General features: G+C 39.1%; 1 protein-coding gene across 6 annotated transcripts in view; it reads left to right on the forward strand.

Annotated features, from left to right (window-relative positions):
* tesk2 (testis associated actin remodelling kinase 2) overlaps positions 1-21,238 on the forward strand; it is a 106,403-nt gene that overhangs the window by 74,062 nt on the left and 11,103 nt on the right. For 4 of the 6 annotated variants that reach the window (XM_087990569.1, XM_087990568.1, XM_087990571.1 and 1 more), the window contains 4 exons: positions 1,263-1,347; positions 5,356-5,439; positions 9,436-9,522; positions 17,774-17,930. In XM_087990569.1, coding sequence (XP_087846695.1) covers positions 1,263-1,347; positions 5,356-5,439; positions 9,436-9,522; positions 17,774-17,930 — 413 coding nt within the window. The remainder of the gene's footprint in view (positions 1-1,262; positions 1,348-5,355; positions 5,440-9,435; positions 9,523-17,773; positions 17,931-21,238) is intronic. The other 2 variants (XM_087990570.1, XM_043699101.2) reach the window with 1 other exon arrangement.

Consider the following 21,238-nt stretch of genomic DNA (forward strand, 5'->3'; position numbering starts at 1 on the left):
ATAGTTTGCAAACCATTGTTGTCACCTTGTGCTTTGCTTTCCTTGTACATGGTCCAGTATGGTTATGTTATTTTGCTTGTTTGGATTTCAATCTGTATCAGAGGCACTAAATAGATTGAATGCTAAAATGTACAAATCACTTTCGTGACTTGATACAAATGTATTGGTCTGCAATTCTGACTTCAATAGAAGATATACAAAGCGAAGGTGAACATTCCTACCCACTTGGTGTAACATAGGAAAAGTGTGAAGTTATTCACTTGGGTATAAAAATTCATAATCAGAATATTTTTGATATGATGTAGAATTTGTCAGTGTTGATGCTCAGAGGCTTGGGTATTCTTAAACAAGAAATGTAGAAATTTGATGTGCAGTTATGGCAGCAATTAGAAAGGCAGATGGCATGTTGGCCTTTATTGAAAGGGAGACTGTTTGTTGTGGTGTGTGGAAAAGTACAGTAAGTTGGTTCCTGGACTAAACAAATTGGGTCTAGGTCCACCTGAAGGTTAGAGCAATGAGAAGCAATCTCTTCACAGATTCTGAAGAAATTTGATATTAAAAAATTGGTCTGCTAGTTAGAAGTCTAAAATATAGGGTAAGTGAACAATCACTTAAGATTAAAATGGGGAGAAATTACTCCATCCAAAATCTTTCGAATCCTCTACCCAGGATTGTGGATGCTCCATTGTCGAGTGCTTTTGAAGCTGAAATACATAGATTTTTTTGCTGTTTCAGGAATGAGGCATATGAGAGTGGGCAGGAAAGTGATGCTGAAGTTAAAGATCAGTCATAATCATATTGAATGGCACAGCAGACTCAATAAGCCATCTGTGTCTACCCTTCCTATTTCTTGTCTTCTAAAGTCTAATTGTACCACCCCATTCGAATTGGAGTATAAGTGGTATAGTTATGTAATCCTTGTCACTGAAGACTTGCAGATGTTTTTGTCCTTGGCCTCCAATTTTCAGACTTTTCTTTTTGCTTTTGACCATTCTCTTCCCTGGTCAAAAACCTTTTGCAATTAAGATAGGGCTACTTGATGGTTTGTGGGCATTATGATTGTCTTTGTTCACCTGGGTCATGATTTACTGCAAAAAAATGATATTTTAAGTAACTGGTCCTATGGCAAATAATTTTTATGTCAATATTACCATGCACTGAATATCAACATTTTAATGCTATGCCAAAGAAAGCATATTAAGTAAATAAATGTTTTGTAAAATAGCAAAGCATGTTACTTACTTTTTTATTTTAAATTTCAGCGCAAGTGTAGAAAAGTTGTCAGTGGTTGGATCACCTTTTTGGATGGCTCCAGAGGTACTTCATAGTGAGCATTATAATGAAAAGGTAAGTGTTCTGTTTTAGATTAGCAGCAAACATCATTGTTTGCAAAATAAAACTTAGTGTATTGATTTTAAATGTTTATTCCTTTATATTTCACTTGAATTTTCCTTGATTCGTTGAAAAGAACAAGGTGAAGCTGCTATGTAATAGAAAATATTTGTGTACTTAAAGCATTAAAGCTAACCAGCAAGTTTGCATATCAGGTAGTTATTCAATCTGTGGTTACTTTGCTTCTTCCAAAGTCCATCCAACTATACCATATTAACCTTTTGAGTGTCAGTTTTGCCATTTGTGTATCTCCCAGGCTTGTTCTTGTCAGGCACTATTGATTCTCAACAGCAGTTAGAAAAGGCAACCTTCAGTTCTCATGTAGTCAGGGGTATGTTTGTCAAATTCCAGGCACAATGAAGCAGAGTGAGGTAACATTCATTAATTTACAGTGCTTTATTCTGTTGGACTTATAATGTGGATGCCTGAGTATTATGAATGGTGATATATTTCCTTATGTGGATGGTGAGTGGCTTGGTGGGGAACTTGCAAATGGAGGTTTTCCCATGTATGTGCAACCCTTGTCCGTCTAGATGGAAGTGTTCGTCGGTTTGGAAGGTGCTGACCGAGGATTTTTGGTGAATTTCTGCAGTACATCTTGTAGACACACATTGCTGCTATTGCTGCGGGTTGGTATTGGAGGGTGTTGGTATTGGAGGGTGTGAATGTTTATAGTTTTGGTGCCAATGAGGCGGGCTGTTTTGTTCTGGATGGTGTCTAGCTTCTTGAGTGTTGCTGGAGTTGCACTCATCCAGGCAAGTGGAGATTACTCCATTACACTCCTGACTTGTCGCTTGTTGATAGACTGCCTTTGGGCAGTCAGGAGGTGAGTTACTTCGGTATTCCTAGCCTCTGACCTCCTCTTACAGCTACTTATTTATATGGTAAGTCCAGTTCATTTTTTTTAAAATGCCAGGGTGTTGATTATGTGTGATTCAATTATGGTAACACCATTGAATGTCAAGGGGGTGGTGGTTGGATTGTCTCTTTTTGGCAATGGTCACTGCCTGGCATTTGTGTGGCACAAATGTTAATTTTATCCCAGGCATGGATGTTGTCAGAATGTTGTCTTAAAAACTGAAAGAACTGCAGATGCTGTAAATCAGAAACAAAAACAGAAGTTGCTGGAAAAGTCTGGCAGCATCTGAAAAGAAATCAGAGTTAACATTTTGGGTCCGGTGACCCTTCCTCAGAAGGCAAGTCTTGTTGCGTTTGAACATGGACCGCTTCAGATTTTGAGGAGTCGCAAATGGTGCCGAACACTGTACAATTAGCAGTGAACATTCCCAGTTCTGACATTATGATTTGAGGGAAGCAGCCGAAGATGATTGGGTCTAGAACACTAATTACCTCTGCAGAAATGCTCTGGAGCTGAGAAAATTGACCTCCAACAACCACACCAATTTTCCTATGTGCCAGTATGATTCCAACCAGTGGAGCTTTCCCCCAATTCCCATTAATTCTGACTTTGCTAGATCTCCATGATGCCATATTCGTTCAAATGTGGTGTTAATGTCAAGGACTGTCACTCTCACCTAGTCTCTGGAATTCAGTTCTTTTGAACCAAAGCTGTAATGAGGACAGGAGTTCAATGGCTCTGATGGAACCCAAACTTGGTGTCAGTTGCTGCTGAACTAGTGCTACTCGATGACACCTCCTCCTATCACTTTACTGAAGAGCAAGAATAGACTGATGGGGTGGTAATTGGCCAGGTTGGATTTGTGCTACATTTTGAGTACAGGACATGTGTGGGCAATTTTTCACGTTGGAGAGATGCCAGTGTTGTAGCTGTACTGGAACAGCATGGCTAGGAGGGCAGCAAGTTCTGGAGTACAAGTCTTCAGTACTATTACTGGAATGTTATCAAAGCCTGTTGCCTTTGCAGCATCCACTGCCTCTGATTGTTTGTTGATATCAAATATACTCATTGATACTGGCACATTCAATGGTACTGAATTTGTAAGAGTTGTGTAACAGGAAAAACTCTTTTTAAAAAAACTTTTATCTTGCTATTAGCATCACTGGAGAGGTGATGACCTAGTGGTATAATCATTAGATTATTAATCCAGAAGCTCAGCTAATGTTTTGGGGACCCAGACTCAAATTCTAATATCTACCACTTTGGGATTTGAAGTGGATTTCTAAACAAAATTTGGAATTAAGACCGTGACACCATTGTCAATAGTCAGAACAACCCATCTGGCTTACTCATGTTCCTCAAGGAATGATCTCTGCCAACCTCCCCTGGTCTGACCTATATTAACACCAGAACCACAGCAATGTGTTGAATCTCAATTGCCCTCTGAAATGGCCCAGCAAGCCAGTCAGTTAGGTAAATTGCTGCAAAGTCTCAACCTACGACATGTGGACTGCAGTGGCTCAAGAAGGCAGCACACTATCATCTTCTCAAGGACAACGAGAGATGGGCAATAGATGTCAGCGACATCTATGTTTAACTTGATGCATTGTCACGCAACTCTCTTGAGGGAGGAACTAAGTGACTTAATTCAGTTCAAAATCCTGTGTTCATATGCGTGATGAGAAATGTTTTGAATTTGGCTTTTTTTCATACTCGCTAAGCTCTGGTTACTGTTTCATCTGTCCTTTTTCATATTGATGTGATAAGCATGTAACTGACTAGAACTTGTAAAGATAATTAGTCCAGGGAATTTCTGTGCAAAGTTTTGAAGGACCATTACGTCTTTTAAAGAAGACACATGGTTTTTAGAAGAAAATTAAGTAAATTTTCTTTTGAATGAGTAAGTAGCAAAATATAACTACTGAAAAATGTTTTGTTGCTGCCTGTACTCTTTAATAAATCTGTTTGGTAGCTAAAGGCCAAGACATGACTTGGAGGAAATGTTATTTCACTTTCACTAGCTCAGAGGGTCCATGTGGTGTGGTATACAACTTGTATCAAAAATTATGCATAAAGTTCTCTGCCACCCTGGGTGCACGGCAATACTTTATTTGAATATTTAGCAACTGGAAAGTTTTCAGCAGCTGGATTTTATTTGCAACAAAAGGATATATTTGATTAAATAAGTCATGCCCAAATATGTCAGGTCAGATAGATTTTGAAAATCCTGTTATGATATTTGAAGGTCATCATTACCATCACTGACTCTTGTCTGCCTAACAGACTGTTGTCTGACTGTGTGCTGCAAATGATGTTTAGAGATGTTTTTGGTATAATCATGGAAGGAATGGAAAAGGTTAGTGGGGTAGGTATAGTTATCAATTAGGATAGCATGCTGGGCTTTTTTGCAGCGGGTTTGGAGAGTATCATAGATGTTTTGCTTCCATTGTATAAACTTTGGATTCATAGCTCTGATTTTCAGCATAGTTTAGACTCTAAAGTAAAAAGACATACTCACCTTGGTGGTATAGTGAAAGTTTAGTAGATTAGTCCTTGAGATGAAATAGTTGTCTAGTGATGGGAGGCTGATTAAATTGGGCTTATTCACTGGAGGTTAGAAGAAAGGTGATCTAATCATAACATAAAAGATTCTGAAGGGGCTTGACAGGGTAAAGGATTGAGAGGTTGCTTTCCCTGGCCAGGGTCTATAGAACATGGACACCCAGCCTTATTTGGGAAAAACGATGACTAATTAAACTGAAATGAGATGTTTTGGTGGTCAGAGTTGTGAATCTTGGGGTTCCATACCATTCATAAGATATAGCATCATCAAGAATGTATGGAATATATAATAAAAAGGAGTGGTCGCAGATTAACCCTGATGGTATTGAACGGTAGAGCAGACTTGATCCATGGGCTCCTGCTCCAGTTACATTTAAGTTCTTGTGTTATGATTCTTTCTTTATTGGCTGTGAAGTACTTGAACATAAATTATTCTCCAATAATTAATTCAATTTTTAAAAATGTTATGTATAACTGTAGTAATTTAATAGCTAAATTGCCATAAAGCTTTGTTTCTAACACTGTTTGTAATTTAATGACAGGCAGACGTGTTTTCGTACGGCATTATTCTATGTGAAATAATTGCCAGAGTACAAGCTGATCCTGACTATCTACCTCGGACAGTGGTAAGGAGTGAGTTTTTGTTCCTGCTTTAAGATAAGAAAATATCACTTTTCATAAATATTCTGCGGTTTAACATGTTGAAGGTGTACTTTTAGAAGGTTTTTTTAAAAAAATAAGTTGGGGATCTTCTTGCATTTGCCTAACTATGTCAAATGATGGGCGAACATCCATATGGGAATAGGAATGGAAACACTGATCCTTAAATATACCAAATTGGTTATCTCTCAGCAGACCAATGTAATGCTGCTATGTTGATCAGTTGTGTTGTAGAAGTTGAATTTGTGACCCCAAACCTGACTCCTGCAGAACTGTAATAGTCACTGGCTGCCATCCTCTGTCCCCACTCTCTGCCTTCTACCAGTCAGCCAATCCTCTATCCATGCCAGTATCTTGCCCCTAATGCCAATGGCTCTTATCTCATTTAGCAGCCTTTGTCAAAGGCCTTCTGGAAATCTAAATCAATCACATCTACTGGCTCTCTGTTTCGCTTGCTTGTTACATTCTCAAAGAATTCTTACCAATTTATCAGGTATGACCTTCTCTTGACAAAGCTGTGCTGACTTAGCTCTATTTTACCATGCACTTCCAAGTAGTCCACAGTCTTATCCTTAGTAATTGACTCTAAAATCTTACCAGCGACTGAGGTGAAGCTAACCAGTCTGTAACTTCTCATTGCTGCCTACCTCCCTTCTTTAACCAGGGGTATTACATTAACCATTTTCAAGTTCTCTGGGACCCTCCTGACTCCATTGATTCCTGAAAAATCGCCACCAATGCCTCCATAATCTCCTCCTATCTTGTTCAGAGACCTTGTAGTCTATTGGGTCAGGATGATTTTTCAGCCTTTCAGATCTTTCAGCATCCCCAGCATCTTCTCCTTAGTGATGGCCACTACACTCCCCTCTGCCCCTACTCTCTTGAAGTTCTGGTATGTAGCTGGCGTCTTCCACTGTGAAAACTGATGTGAAGTACCAGTTCAGTTTCTCTGCCATTTCTGTGTTCCACATTAGTACTTCTCCAAACTCATTTTTCAGTAGTCCAGTGTTCACTTCTGCCTCTCTCTTAGATATCTTTTTTAAAAAAAAACTCCCACAATCTTCTTTTATATCACTAACTAGCAACTCTAATTTCATCTTTTCCCACCTCCCCAAATTACTTTTTCAGTTGTCTTTTGCTTTGTAACAGCTTCCCAATCCTTTGGTTTCTCACTATCTTTACCAAACGTTATGCTTTTTATTTTGATTTTATGCCATCACTGATTTGCCTTGTACTCTCCTTTAAAATGTTTTTCTTCCATGGGATGAATTTCTGCTGTGCTTCTGAACTACCACCAGAGACTCTGGCCAGTGATGCTCCACCGTCTTCCCTGGTAGGCTAACTTCCGAATCCACTTTGACCAGCTCCTCCTCATATTTATACTGTTACCTTTACTAAATTTTAATATCATTACATCTGATTCCAGTTCTCCCCCTCAAACTGTAGGATGAATTCTATCATCGTACAGTTTTTGTGTGTGAGCAAGGTGGAGTTGGAGGAGGGCTCCTGAGCTGGAAGTTGTCTGCTTTTCTTCTCTTTCCTTTATTTGTTTTCTTTCCCTCCTTTCTTTCTTTTCTCTATACCTTTTACTTACCTCTTCCTGAGCTGAGGCATCAGCGAGAGCCCAGCACAGACCTCAAGTGGAGCCAGCATGAAGAGTATTAGCCCGAGGCAGACCTCGGGAGTGAGCCCTTACTTTTCCTGAACGAGCATAGGAATTGGTGGCTGCTACATCAGCAGAGGGGACGTTGACGAAGTAGGCCCAGTGGCAATGGGGATTGCCGACTTCATCGTTGATTGTATTTGGTGTTAGAAGGGCATCAAAGTGACATCGACTTGGGTCCAGCAGTGAGATATGCAACGCAGCACAGGCAGCAGCGAGGTGGTGGCAGAGGGGTATTAGCCCATTTGTGAAAGATGATGCCTGAGGATCGATGATTTTGTTGGTTGGATCCAGTGTAGACAGCAACATAGTGGTGGAAAAGGGAAAGGCTCAAGTGTTGTTGATGCTGATAAGCTGGCTCAGGACTGATGGATTCTCTTTAAATTGTATCTAATTTTTTCCTCAAATTGCTCAAAATGACACCAAATTGTGGCAACAAATGAAAGCTTTTTACAGTATTTTATGGCATTCTCCCTGTAAAAATCCACGTGACAATAAAAGCAATAAATCAAGATGATAAACTCCCTATCAATTTGATTTCAATGCACATCACCAAATCCAGAATTGCCTGTTCCTTAGTGGGCTCTGCCACAAGCTGCTGCAAAAAACCGTCTCGTAGATATTCCGCAAATTCTTTTTCTTGACTATCTGCTGCCAACCCAACTTTCCTAGTCCACCTGCATCTTGAAGCTCCCCCTTGACACTTGCAGCAGTGCCTTTTCTACATGCTTTTTCTATCTCGTGATTTATTTTTTTGCCCCACATCTTGATTATTGCTAAGAGGCCTGTACACGACTCCCATCAGAGTCTTTTTTTTAACTTTGCAGTTCTTCAGATTCAACACCTTCTGACTCTACATCACTTACTTCTATTCATTTAATTTAATTTCTTACTAACAAGGCAACCTGTCCCCATCCTTTCAATAGGACTCGTCCTCTTGGATATTTATTTCCCAGATTTGATCCCCGGCAACCACATCTGTATTGCCATGATATCGTATGTGCCAGTTTCAGTCTGTGACTCATACTCATTTACCTTATTTTGTATACCATGTGTATTTAAGTACAACACCATCGGTCCTGCATTGACTGCCCTCATCTAATTATCCCCTTATAGAGTCATAGAGATGTACAGCATGGAAACAGACACTTTGGTCCAACCCGTCCATACGACCAAATATCCCAACCCAATCTAGTCCCACCTGCCAGCACCCGGCCCATATCCCTCCAAACCCTTCCTATTCATATACCCATCCAGGTGCCTCTTAAATGTTGCAATTGTACCAGCTTCCACCACTTCCTCTGGCAGCTCATTACATACCTGTACCACCCTCTGTGTGAAAAGGTTGCCCCTTAGGTCTCTTATCTTTCCCCTCTCACCCTAAATCTATGCCCTCTAGATCTGGACTCCCTGACCCCTGCCTATTTATCCTATCCATGCCCCTCATAATTTTGTAGACCTCTATAAGGTCACCCCTCAGCCTCCGACCCTCCAGGGAAAACAGCCCAAGCCTGTTCGGCCTATCCAGTAGCTCAAATCCTCCAACCCTGGCAATATCCTTGTAAATCTTTTCTGAAGCCTTTCAAGTTTCGCAACATCTTTCCGATAGGAAGGAGACCAGAATTGCACGCAATATTCCAACAGTGGCCTAACCAATGTCCTGTATAACCGCAACATGACCTCCTAATCCCTGTACTCAATACTCTGACCAATAAAAGAAAGCATACCAAACGCCGCCTTCATATCGTACCTACCTGTGACTCCACTTTCAAGGAGCTATGAATGTGCACTCCAGGGTCTCTTTGTTCAGCAACGCTCCCTCGGACCTTACCATTAAGTGTATAAGTCCTGCTAAGGTTTGCTTTTCCAAAATGCAGCACCTTGCATTTATCTGAATTAAACTCCATCTGCCACTTCTCAGCCCTTTGGCCCACCTGGTATCTGCTTGTGCTTGGAGTTAGATTCCTGACCCTTTGATTCTCTGTCCTATTACTTGTTCTGGAAGCTTTAATAAACACCCTATATCCCTGCTGAATCCCCTCCCTTTTTTTTAGTTTAGACAATTGCTTTGCAACACTCCATACTAATGAACGGAAGTGCCTCTTTGTTAGTTATTAATGTCTTTTGTTCAGAAATCTATTTTGCAATCTAATTAAATTTTGTATAATTGATAATTTTACATATTTAGCAATTACGTGATAGCTAATATACATCTTGTACATATTCATTTCCTGAAGTATATGCATCTTTAAATGACTGAATTCAAGTTTTTTTTCTGAACCTTTCCATCAAAATTTAGAACTTTGGATTAGACTATGATGCATTTCAGAACATGGTTGGGGACTGTCCACCTAGCTTTCTTCAGCTTGCCTTCAACTGTTGCAATGTGAGTAAAATATGATAATCTATCTTGATGATCTTGTGTATGATTACATGAACATAATTTGAAACAGAAGTGAGTACACAGTTGCTAAATTTTTTTTCTGTATCTGACAAGATAACATTAGAGAAGTTTTGCATTGGGGTTTCTTTAATTAAAGCCAAAGACACTGATTAGTGTAATGGACTATTGCTATTCTGATGTTGCAACCTCCAGTAGATTTCCTATGTCCTTTACTACTGAAGATGACTCTGAGACCTGTTGAACTCTTTTTACAGAAATCTTGTCCTGAACAAGAAAATGCCCTGATAGCTTTCTGCCTGAATGCTTTTGTAATTTTGCAATGCCTGGAGTCAATGTTAAACTCATTGCTCATGTATTATTTATACAGCAAGTTAATTCACATCTATAGAGAGAAAGGTTGGGGTGGTAATTTTTGTTGAAAATGTGTTGCTGGAAAAGCGCAGCAGGTCAGGCAGCATCCAAGGAGCAGGAGAATTGACATTTCGGGCATGAGCCCTTCTTCAGGAATGCAGGCTCATGCCCGAAACGTCGATTCTCCTGCTCCTTGGATGCTGCCTGACCTGCTGCGCTTTTCCAGCAACACATTTTCAGCTCTGATTTCCAGCATCTGCAGTCCTCACTTTCTCCCCGTGGTAATTTTTGTGTATGTACCCTTCGTGTGATTATAGCAGAAGGAATGTATTTCATGTGAAAATATGTTAAAAAGTTGATGTTCTATTTCTCTCTAGCTAAGATACATTTTTGTAATAGATACTGTATACAGTGTTGCAAACCATTTTCTATGATGCGAACAGAATGAGTGTGCAATCAGTCAACAGTCGGATATTTTGTTGATGTGTTAATGTCACAAAAAGTTATTTTATTGTTTGTTGAGAAGATGCTGCTGCTTGCTGCTGAAGTCCCTCCCTGGTCTACCCCATACCACCTCAACTTTAAACATCTTTGTCTTGTGTCTGAATCCCCTTTTGTGGCTTTCATTTTTCTGCAGCTGGTGTCATGTCTGACTCTCTTAACGTTTTGACCTCACCATTGGTGTTCATTCCTTTAACTATCTAGGCCCAAGATATGGAGTTGAGAACATAAAACAGCATAGGCCCTTCGGCCCTTGCTGTTGTGCTCTAATATCAACTAACCTACATACCCTTCATTTTACTATCATCCATCTGCCTGTCCAAGAGTCGCTTAAATGTTCCTAATATATCTGACTCTACTACCACCATTGATGGTGTATTCTACGCATATACCACTCTCTGTGTAAAAAACCAACCTCTGACATCTTCCTCCAGTCACCTTAAAATTATTATTTTTTTATTTCAAAAATATACTTTATTCATAAAATAATTTGATGGTCTGTACAGTTGGTCATGCCATACATATGTAAACATTTACATACAGAGATCAGAATTTATCATTTTTATATACAAGTCTGTACGTTTTTCAATCATACGCCCATATATTTAGCTGAGGTGTCAGCAGAGCCCAAATGACCTGCGTGGGCCCCCTGTTCTTCTTAGGCAGGCAGATGTTAACGCGGTGGTCTTTCCCCACCGCGCCTTGGCGGCAGCTGCCCCAAACTTCAGTGCATCCCTCAACACGTAGTCCTGGACCTTGGAATGTGCCAGTCTGCAACACTCAGTCGGGATCAACTCCTTCAGCTGGAAGATCAACAGGTTTCAGACCACCCAGAGAGCGTCCTTCACCGAGTTGATGATCCTTCAGGCACAGTTGATGTTTGTCTCGGTGTGCGTCCCGGGGAACAGACCATAGAGCACGGAGTCCCGCGTCACGGTGCTGCTCGGGACGAACCTCGACGAACACCACTGCATTCCTCTCCAGACTACTTCTGCGTAGGCACATTCCAGAAGGAGGTGTGTGACAGTCTCGTTCCCCCCCCGCAGCCGCTTCGAGGGCAGCGTGCAGTGCGGCTGAGAGTCCGGGCGTGTATAAAGGATCTCACAGGCAGAGCCCTTCTCACCACCAGCCAAGCCATGTCTTGGTGCTTGTTGGAAAGTTCTGGCGATGAGGCATTCTGCCAAATGGCTTTGACAGTCTGCTCAGGGAACCGCTCGATAGGATCCGTCCTCTCCTATTCCCGAAGGGTCTCGAGGACACTACGTGTTGACCACTTCCTGATGGACTTGTGGTCAAAGATTATTTTCTTCATAAACTTCTCCACGAAGGACAGGTGATACGGATCGGTCCAACTACTCTGAGCATTCCGCGGCAGCGAGGCCAGATCCATCCTTCGCAACACCGTGGACAGGTAGAACCTCAGTACGTAGTGACACTAGGTGTTTGCGTACCGGGGATCCACGCACATCCTGATGCAGCCACACATAAAGGCCACACACAATCTCCTCTGCACCCTCTCTCTAAAGCTTCCACATCCTTCCTATATTGAGATGACCAGAACTGAACACTGTATTCCAAGTGTTGTCTCTCCATGACTGTATAAAGTTGCAGCATAACCTTGCAGCTCTTAAACTTAATCCCCTGCTAATGAAAGCCAACACACTATGCGCCTTCTTAACAACCCTATCCACTTGGATGGCACCTTTTGAAAGATCTATGGACATGGACCCCAAGATCCCTCTGATCCTGTACACTGACAAGAATCCTGCCATTAACCCTGTATTCTGCATTCAAATTCAACCTTCCAAAGTGAATGAGTTCACACTTTTCAAGGTTGAACTCTATCTGCCACCTTATCAGCCTAGTTTTGCCTCCTGTCAATGTTCCTTTGCAACCTATAACAGCCCTCATACTACCTACCACTCCACCAACCTTCTTGTCATCATCGGCAAACTTAATAACCCCCCCCTTTCCACTTCCTCATCCAAGACATTTGTAAAAATCACAAAGAGCAGGTGTCCCAGAACAGATCCCTGCGGAACGCCATTGGTCACCAAGCTCCAGGCTGAATACTTTCTATCTACTATCATCCTCTTCTATGGGCCAGTCGATCTGTATCCACATAGCTAAATTTCCCTGTATTCCATGCCTCCTTACTTTCAGAATCGGCCTACCAAGGGCAACCTTAGTCAACGCCTTGCTAAGATCCATTACATCGCATCCACTGCTCTACCTTCCATCAGTGTGTTTCCTCACATCCTTGTGAGGTATGACCTGCCCCCCTCAAAGTCATGCTAACTATCTTTAATCAAACTATGGTTTTCCAAGTAATCATAAATCCTGTTTCTCAGAATCCTCTCTAATAATTTGCGTACCATAGATGTCAAATTACTCTATTCCCTTTCTTGAACAACGAAATAACATTTGTCATCCTTCAATCATCTGGCACTACTCAATGGACAGTGAGGATGCATCGATCCTCACTAAAGGCACAGCAATCTCTTCCCTCGCTTCCTATAGTAATCTTGGGTATATCCCATCTGGCCTGGGGACATATCTTTCGCTATGTTCTTCAAAATTTTCACATCGTCCTTCTTAACATCAGCCTGTTTCACACTGTCCTCACAAACAACAAAGTCCCTCTCAGTAGTGAATACTGAAGCAAAGGATTTATTAAGGACTTCCCCTACTGCCTCTGACTCCAGGCACAAGCTCGTTCCACTATCCCTGATCCCCACTATAATCACTCTGACCATCCTCTTGTTCCTTACCTAAGTGTAGAACACCCTAGGGTTTTCCTTACTCCTACCTGCTGAAGCTTTTTCATAGCCCTTCTAGCTCTCCTAAGTCCATTCTTCAGTTCCTTCTTGGTTACCTTTGTAACCCTCTAGAGCCCTGTCTGATCCTCGATTCCTCAACCTTTAAGTAAGCTTCCTTCTTCTTCTTGACTAAATGTTCTACGTCCCTTATCACCGAAGGTTCCTTCACCTTACTATGCCTTCCTTGCCTCAGTGGGACAAACCTGTCCAGCACTATCAGCAGGTGCTCCCCAAACAATCTCCATATTTCTGTCTTGCATTTTCCTGAAAATATCTGTTCCCAATTTAGGCATCCCAGTTCCTGCTTAATAGCATTGTAATTTCCCTTCCTCCAATTAAATGCTTTCCCATTCCATCTGCTCCTATTCCTTTTCTTGACTATCGTAAAGGTCAGAGAGTTGTAATCACTGTCACTGAAATGCTGTCCCACCAAATGATCTGACACCTGACCAAACGCCAAATCCAAAATGGCCTCCCCTCTAGTTGGCCTACCTAAATATTGCGTCAGGAATCCTTCGTGGACGCACCTGACAAAAACTGCTCCATCCAAACTATTTGAACTGAGGAGGTTCCGATCAATATTAGGGAAGTTAAAGTCACCAATGACACCAACTCTGTTACTTCTGCACCTTGACCAAATCTGCCTTCTGGGACTTTTCCATATCACTCCTTCTTTTGAGGTGTTTTTGTTTGTTTGGACCCATTGCCTTAATCACTTTTGAGCTGAGTGTGAATTTATGTCAGATTGTATTCCTTCTGATTTGCGTATTAAGTGTGCTGTATAATTGCAACTTGTTGCTGTACATTTGCAACTGTGAAAACATTTTGAAGTTGTGTATTCCAGGAAGACAGTCAAGTTTATGCTCCACATGAACATTTAATTGCCTCTTCCCATCCCACTCTCTCATTTTCTGTTCTATTTTGCATGTGTGCATCAGCCTCTCTTTACATAAAAGTGCAGAAAGGTTGAACTGTACTAAATTTTAATTTTGGGTCTATTTATCTATCCCTGCCACAAAATTGGGGTTAAAAAGTTATTTTGGCAGTGGTGGCCCACGGAAGTTTCTTTAAGGCCTATCTTTTAGTCTACAGAAGGAATGGGAAAAGCCAATGAAATCACGTGCAGTGTATTCTCTGCTCAGTTTATTGAGTTCAGCAAGGGGTATGTGTTAAGGTGTTTGATTTGCTTCTTCTCCGTTGTGATGTTTGATATATTTCAAGTATCCTTAGGACATTGAAACACATTTACATCAGGAAACAAGTGACACCATTTAATTACGTCCCCTCACACTAGTTTGTTTAATCTAAGAATTGTGAGGCAGTTTAAATGCTGTCAGCTGTTCTCCTAAATAAATCCTCCCAAGGGGAGGGTAATAGCCCATGGATATTATCGCTAGACTGTTAATTCGGAGTCAAGAGGGTGGCGCTGGAAAAGCGCAGCATCCAAGGAGCAGGATATTTGCCATTTCGGGCCAAAGCCCTTCATCAGGAATTAATCCAGAGACCTGGTAATGTTTTGGGGACCAGGTTCAAATCCTATTGTAATAGACTTGATGAATTTCTTTAGGTGAATTTTGAATTCGATAAAAATAAATCTGGAATTAAGAGTCTAATGATGACTGTGAAACATTGTCGATTGTTGGGAAAATCCTATCTCGTTCTCTAATAGGGAAGGAAATCTGCCATCTTTACCTGGTTTGCCTCCATGTGACTCCAGACCTACAGCAATGTGGTTGACTCTTCCCATTTGGGATGGGCAATAAATGCTGGCCTGGCCAGCAATGCCCACATCCCTGTGAATGAATTAAAAAGTGTTTAAAAAGCATCAGCTATTTAGAAGATTCTTGAATATTGGTGACTGTGTCTGAAACTCAAAGCAATTATCTGCAAATAATTACATTTCAGTGAAAGTGTTTGAAATGCAGATTTCCACAATACTGATTATCTGTTTCATTAGCATATTGATCCAGCTGGTTTAAATCTTCTTCAACACTGATTCTTAGTTCTTTGATTCACAATCTTCTTTCTCCACGTTCTCTAGGAAAATATATTTACAAAGGGAAGATTGTATAAATTATGGCGGAAGTTGCAGATAAAACTTTGGACCATTAACTTCAACAATGCTCCATTTTAATCATTAGTTCCTCGATTTTCTCTCATGTTTACTTCCCACGTGTATACTGGTTCATTTCCCATTGCTAGAACTAACTATGTTGTCTCCCTTGTTTGGCTTGTGTATTAGGTCAGAAAGATGTCTTATGCACATAATAAATACTCCCCTTTCCCCTTCTACTTCACCCTGTTGAGTTTTGTTTAGGTGTGGTCACTGCTATGATTAGGTGAGAAATGATGGACTATTTTTCTTCTTTTCCCCCTTGTTTCGTTGTAGTAGAGGTTTTGAATTTTAGAAGGATGCTGAATTGCCAATTTACTTTTTGCTCAATTTGCAGCCCTGAGCCAGGTAAGTATTCTTGAGTTAATATGTAAGGAATTACGTTTATTGCTTTTCTACAGATACACCCTAGTTCCTACTAACATGCATAAACACACACTCCTCAACCAAGAAAAAAATGAATTCAGTTTTACCGAGTATTGGATATTTAACTTGAAAATGCAGATGAAAGAGTACAATTAATGACTTTTTACTGTATCTGAATGTTTTGGTATAACTAAGGCAATTGCTTTTCAGTGTTGTCTGGTATTTTCCCTTTTTTCGCTATTGTCAAACATTCAGTGGCTTTCAATAAGAATTCTGTCTGCTGTGGATATAAATGTAACTTTTTTCTTAGCAAAATAGGATTCCAACTTTTGAATGTTGAAGGAGATCTGCTCACTGGGGCAGCTGATTTTTCTGCCCAAATCCCAATTCAAGCACGCATACTGAAAGTTTGTCACATGACCTCTCCATTCTGACTGAATTTCCCAACGAATATGGAGAGCTAATTCACATCTCTCAAAGCTTCTTTTTGCCATTGCTTCATAGCTCAGGTGATTAAATTTAAATGTCTGGTCATTATCTTCTGAATAGATCATACTTCATTAATGAGAAAGGAAGGAAGCTATCATCACTTCCAGGAAATCCATCTACTTGTTGGGGCTATTTTATCTCTGTCCCAAGAAAATGGAATGTGTCTCAACAATTAGTTTAATCCATCTTAAGTTTGTCACCTTCTTTTCAGTTTAAAAACTGCCTTTTAAGATGGCCAAAATATGAAAACATCAATAAAATTAGAAATTAATATTATATTCTAAGCACATCTTCATGATATAGCTCATTTTATATATAAGATGTCACTTGCATTTGTTTTCCGCTGCTAAGTGATCTGTAGCTGCCCACTAATGGTGTAAACAAATCCTTTCTTTGTTGTTACCAATATTCTCTTTTTTAACCTTTTGTTATTCATATCCTTTCTTGCTAGATGTTGCTATTCCTGATCGCCATAACTACCCACCTTTGTCCCCTATTTCAAATTAAATTATAGCATATAGCCATGATAACTTTTGATTTATGTAACACATTTGACTCAATGGTTACAACAGTTTTATCCAACAAGTTTGATAAAAGTACTAAGTATGGCATACGCATTGTGCAGAATTTACAGTTTCTCTTTGTGTCTATATGTTATTTCCTAATCTTTTTATATATATGCTACACATGCCTTACCCTGCAGAAATACCTCTGCACACAGAAAATAATTGAATGGTAATGAAGTGCCAGTCTTAATATATTGTACATCCCTGTTTAATGTTATTCTGTTTTAACATAAATCAGCTGATAGGGTTGTTTTCTTGTTTAAAATTGTAATCCTAACCATCATTATTTTTGGTGAAGTTAGTTAAATAGTGAAGTGTCACTTAATTTCTTCATTTGCATTTGCCCCACTGGGATTGTAAGAAGGTTGAGATAATTTTATTGAAATTTTCAAGGTGATGAGAGAGAGTGGGTACATGGGAAGAATTTTTTTTCATTTGGTTGGAAAGTCTAGGACAAGAGATCAATGCGTAGAAATTAAACCCAACTAGGAGTAAAATTAGAAAACACTAGTTTAGGATATTTTATTCATGAATAACAATGTATGCTTGATAAGTAGCCAAAGGCCTGAAGAAATACAGGAAAGGGTGAGCACATGAATTTAAGTCATAGGTTAGCCATGATTTCATTAAATGGCAGAAAAATGAGACCACTGTTTCAATATGTTACTGCAATGACTCAGTATATAGTTAGGAAATTCCAGTGGGACCTTTTAAGTATTTGATCCATATTACACTTGTGTGTTAAAAATACTTTTTAACTTAAAAATGAAATGATATTCTTTTATGAAATAAATAGCATTATCGTTAAAGAAGTCAAATATTTAATTATAAGTAACTGTTTTTAATAAATTAAAATTTTGCAGCATTAGAAAACAGGAAAAATTGTAATGCAACCCAGAGGGAACAGACATTCAAAAGGTTGTAATAGTAAAGTTGTTCTCAGTTTGGTTTTGTGTATATATAAGTTTCTGAATTTAAAATTTAAACCTATTAACTGTGAAGTACTGTGTTTACTTCAATAAGGACAGTGTTTTCCTCTTCAGATGGATCCAAAGCTTCGTCCATCCTTTCCAGAAATAGTGAAAATGATAGAAGAGATAATGCCACAATTAGAAGAGGAAGACCAAGAGAAATGTGCAAACAGTGAAGAAGGTAGAGAAACCAAGCCAATTAATCTTCAGAAAAGTAAGCAAATTTTTTTTTAATGGCCAGATAGACACTTTTTAGTGAGAAAAATCAGAGGCCAAATAATACAATTTTATTAATGGAAGTTAATTTTGCTTTACTGTATATTTAACTGCATAAAACCAATTGTATTGGATCCTACTGTTGAATGAATCCAGTGCACCCATAAATGAGATGGGGTTAGAGTTTGCATCAGTATTACTTGGACAAAAGGGGTGAAATAGGCTGGTATTGTGTTCGGTGCAATAGAGCTGTGTGGTTTCCAATCTTTATTCAAAAATCATTTCTTCAGCTTCTCGAGAAATTCTGAGGAGATTCAGAAGCTGAATGTGCCTCCAGATTAAAGTAATGGGCAAAGTTGATGGTCAAAGACTGATAGTTTTGTTTTGTGGACATTGAATGGCTTTTCAACTTGAATTTTTTAAAAATACTAGTTTGCATATTTTCAGTGTTTTTACATTTTATTTGCTAAGAAACTGCTAAGTGCTGTTTTCTTGTTTAACATTGTAATCCTAACCATCATGATTTTTGGTGAAGTTAGTTAAATAGTGAAGTGTCACTTAATTTCTTCATTTGCATTTCCCACAATGGGATTGTAAGAAGGTTGAGATAATTTTATTGAAATTTTCAAGGTGATGAGAGAGAGTGGGTACATGGGAAGAATTTTTTTTTCATTTGGGAAGTCTAGGACAAGAGGTCAAAGTGTAAAAATTAAACACAACTCTGTCAGTAAAATTAGGAAACACTAGTTTAGGATACTTTTTCATGAATAACAATTTATGCTTGATATGCATTAATGAAACTCAAAGTATTCAGCTTAATTCTCAAGTAATTTTCAATGATGTGCAGTTGTTACCTACAAGTGGAGGAAGACTAGACACTTGAATTTAAATTTTTTTTGAGTTAAATCCATTCTTAACTCAAACTGTAATAAGTTACCTGGCTTAATTGCATTATGAATATTTTGAACTCAACAGAAGAATGCAAATTACATTCCTTTTATGCTGACTGGTTTGTGGAAGATGCTAAATTTGTTTATTGTAAATGAATTGGGTGAAAACTTAAAACACTTAGCAAGAAGCAGCAATTCTACCACAGTTTAAATTCAGTTTCCTGATTGCATTCAAAGTGGAAACTACCCTGATTGTTTGCTAACACCTCTGAATTTGCAGTGTTCCTATACATGGATCCTGAAAGGTATGCAATTCCATATTGACCATATTGTTTTGTATTTAGACAGCTGTAAGTTAATTTTGTTTTGGAAATTGTTATGATTATTTTTAATTGTTCCAGAATTCCCCAGATCTTTCTGCATGCATCGGCATTGAAACTGGTCACTATGAACTGCGCAGTATGTGGGCAGTGCTTATTTTGCAGAACAATTGCTCCAAATTATAATTGATGTTCAGTTCTCTTGTTAAATGTTAATGTTAAAACCAAGTTTGCGATGAGGTTAGGAGCTGACTAGTGAAATACCAATTGAGTGTCAGAGTGGGTTGTTGCTGGACATGTGTTACTTGCTAGCACATGATCAAGTTTAAAGTGAAAGCAGTAACTGTCTTGGTTGGATTTGTCCTGCTATTTGTCAACAGGGTGTAGCTGTGCAGTTTTTCACATTGATATGCGATGCCATGCTTCACCAGATTGGTACCTTTTCTTTTACAATGTTTGGTTCTGTTTCTGGTGTACACTCTTGCACTTATTGAACCAACATTGATCCTCTGGTGTGATGACAGTGGTAGAGTGACAAAGTTAGTATTCATTTTAAGAAGGATTTTTTTCTAACATTGCATTTCCATTTTTTTTTCAAACATTTCAAACTATGTTGTTTTATTCCTGAGCCTTTTATGAGTGAGAATAGTTTCTTTCTATCTATCCAGACCCTTGTGATTTTCAAAACTTTTATCAAATCTCCTCTTGGTTGTCTCCTTTTCAAGAAAGATCACCACACCTTCAATCCATCTTCATGACCCTAGCACCATTCCTATAAACTTTCCCCTCTTTTCTGATGGGTTCAGATCCCTCTGAAGTGTGTAACCAGAACTGTACATAGCACTGTAGCTGAGTTTTAACCCTCACGAATTTAACATAACCCGTTTTGCTTCTGTATTCCAAGATACTTTATGCTTTATTAACTGCTCCCTCCCATCTGTATTGCTACTTCTAATTGTGCACAGATATGCCCATGTTACCCTACTTGTACATATCCACTAGTATCCTTTATTTAATATTGTCTCACATTCTTTGTACCAGAATGTATCATCTCTCACTTATTCACATTGAATTTCATTTGCCAACAACTCCAACAACTTGCCAATATCCTTTTGGAGTTCTCCACTATCGCCCTCATAATTTACAATGGAACAACATTTTGTATCATTCACAGCCTTTGAGATTGTACTCTGTATGCTAAGATCTATTTGATAAGTATAAATCAGGAAAAGTTCCAATAATGACCCCTGGAAACTCCCATACAAGCTTTCCTCAAGCCTGAAAAGTATGTATGAACTATTAATCTGTTTACAATCATTCACCAGTTATGTACCAACATTACTAGTGTCCCTTTCCATGAGCTCTGATTTTTTTTTCTTGTAGGTCTATTGTGTAGCACTGTATCAAATGCTATCATGAAGTCTGTCGTTAACTCTGTTATCTCTTCAAAAACTGTACAAGCTTGTGAAACGTAACTGTCCCGTTAGGAAATCCATGCTGGCTATCCTGAGTCACATGGACAAAAAAGTGTGCTATTAATTCTATCCTGATTTATTGTGTCTGGAGGTTTCCCCACCAGCACAGTGTTTGCAACGATCAGATGATTCAGGTTCAGTGTTAATAAGACGTAGCTTTTTATTCCAATTTTACTAATATATTGATTTTTAAAGTTCCACAGCTGCCATGGTTGCTTTTGAACTTGTGTTTACAACAGTGTTTGGTTTCAGTGTTGCTCCTATAACCAGTCCCTTTTAATGGATTCAGATATAAAGTAATAGCATAATTAAAATACAGAGGAACCTTAAATATCCGCCATTCGATTAACCGAATTTCGGATTATCCGAACAAGATCACAAGGTCCCAATGCACGACTAACTATTATCTGGCATTTGATTATCCGGTATTTGATTAACCAAATAAAATACTCCCGCCTGTGTCCTTCAGATAACTGCGGTTCCTCCGTATACTAAATGTTGGGTAGAGCAGGAAAAGAGGAAAACAATACGTAAGGAGCTAACTTTAAGATCTCTTAAACTTGTAGCTTTTAATGTTAATAACAACACCTTCCAAGCACAAAGCCTTCATGATTTGTGTAA

This window comes from Chiloscyllium plagiosum, unplaced genomic scaffold (assembly GCF_037043375.1).
Source record: "Chiloscyllium plagiosum isolate Xiang-an unplaced genomic scaffold, Cpla_swu_hap1 HiC_scaffold_9, whole genome shotgun sequence".
Lineage (NCBI taxonomy): Eukaryota > Metazoa > Chordata > Chondrichthyes > Orectolobiformes > Hemiscylliidae > Chiloscyllium > Chiloscyllium plagiosum.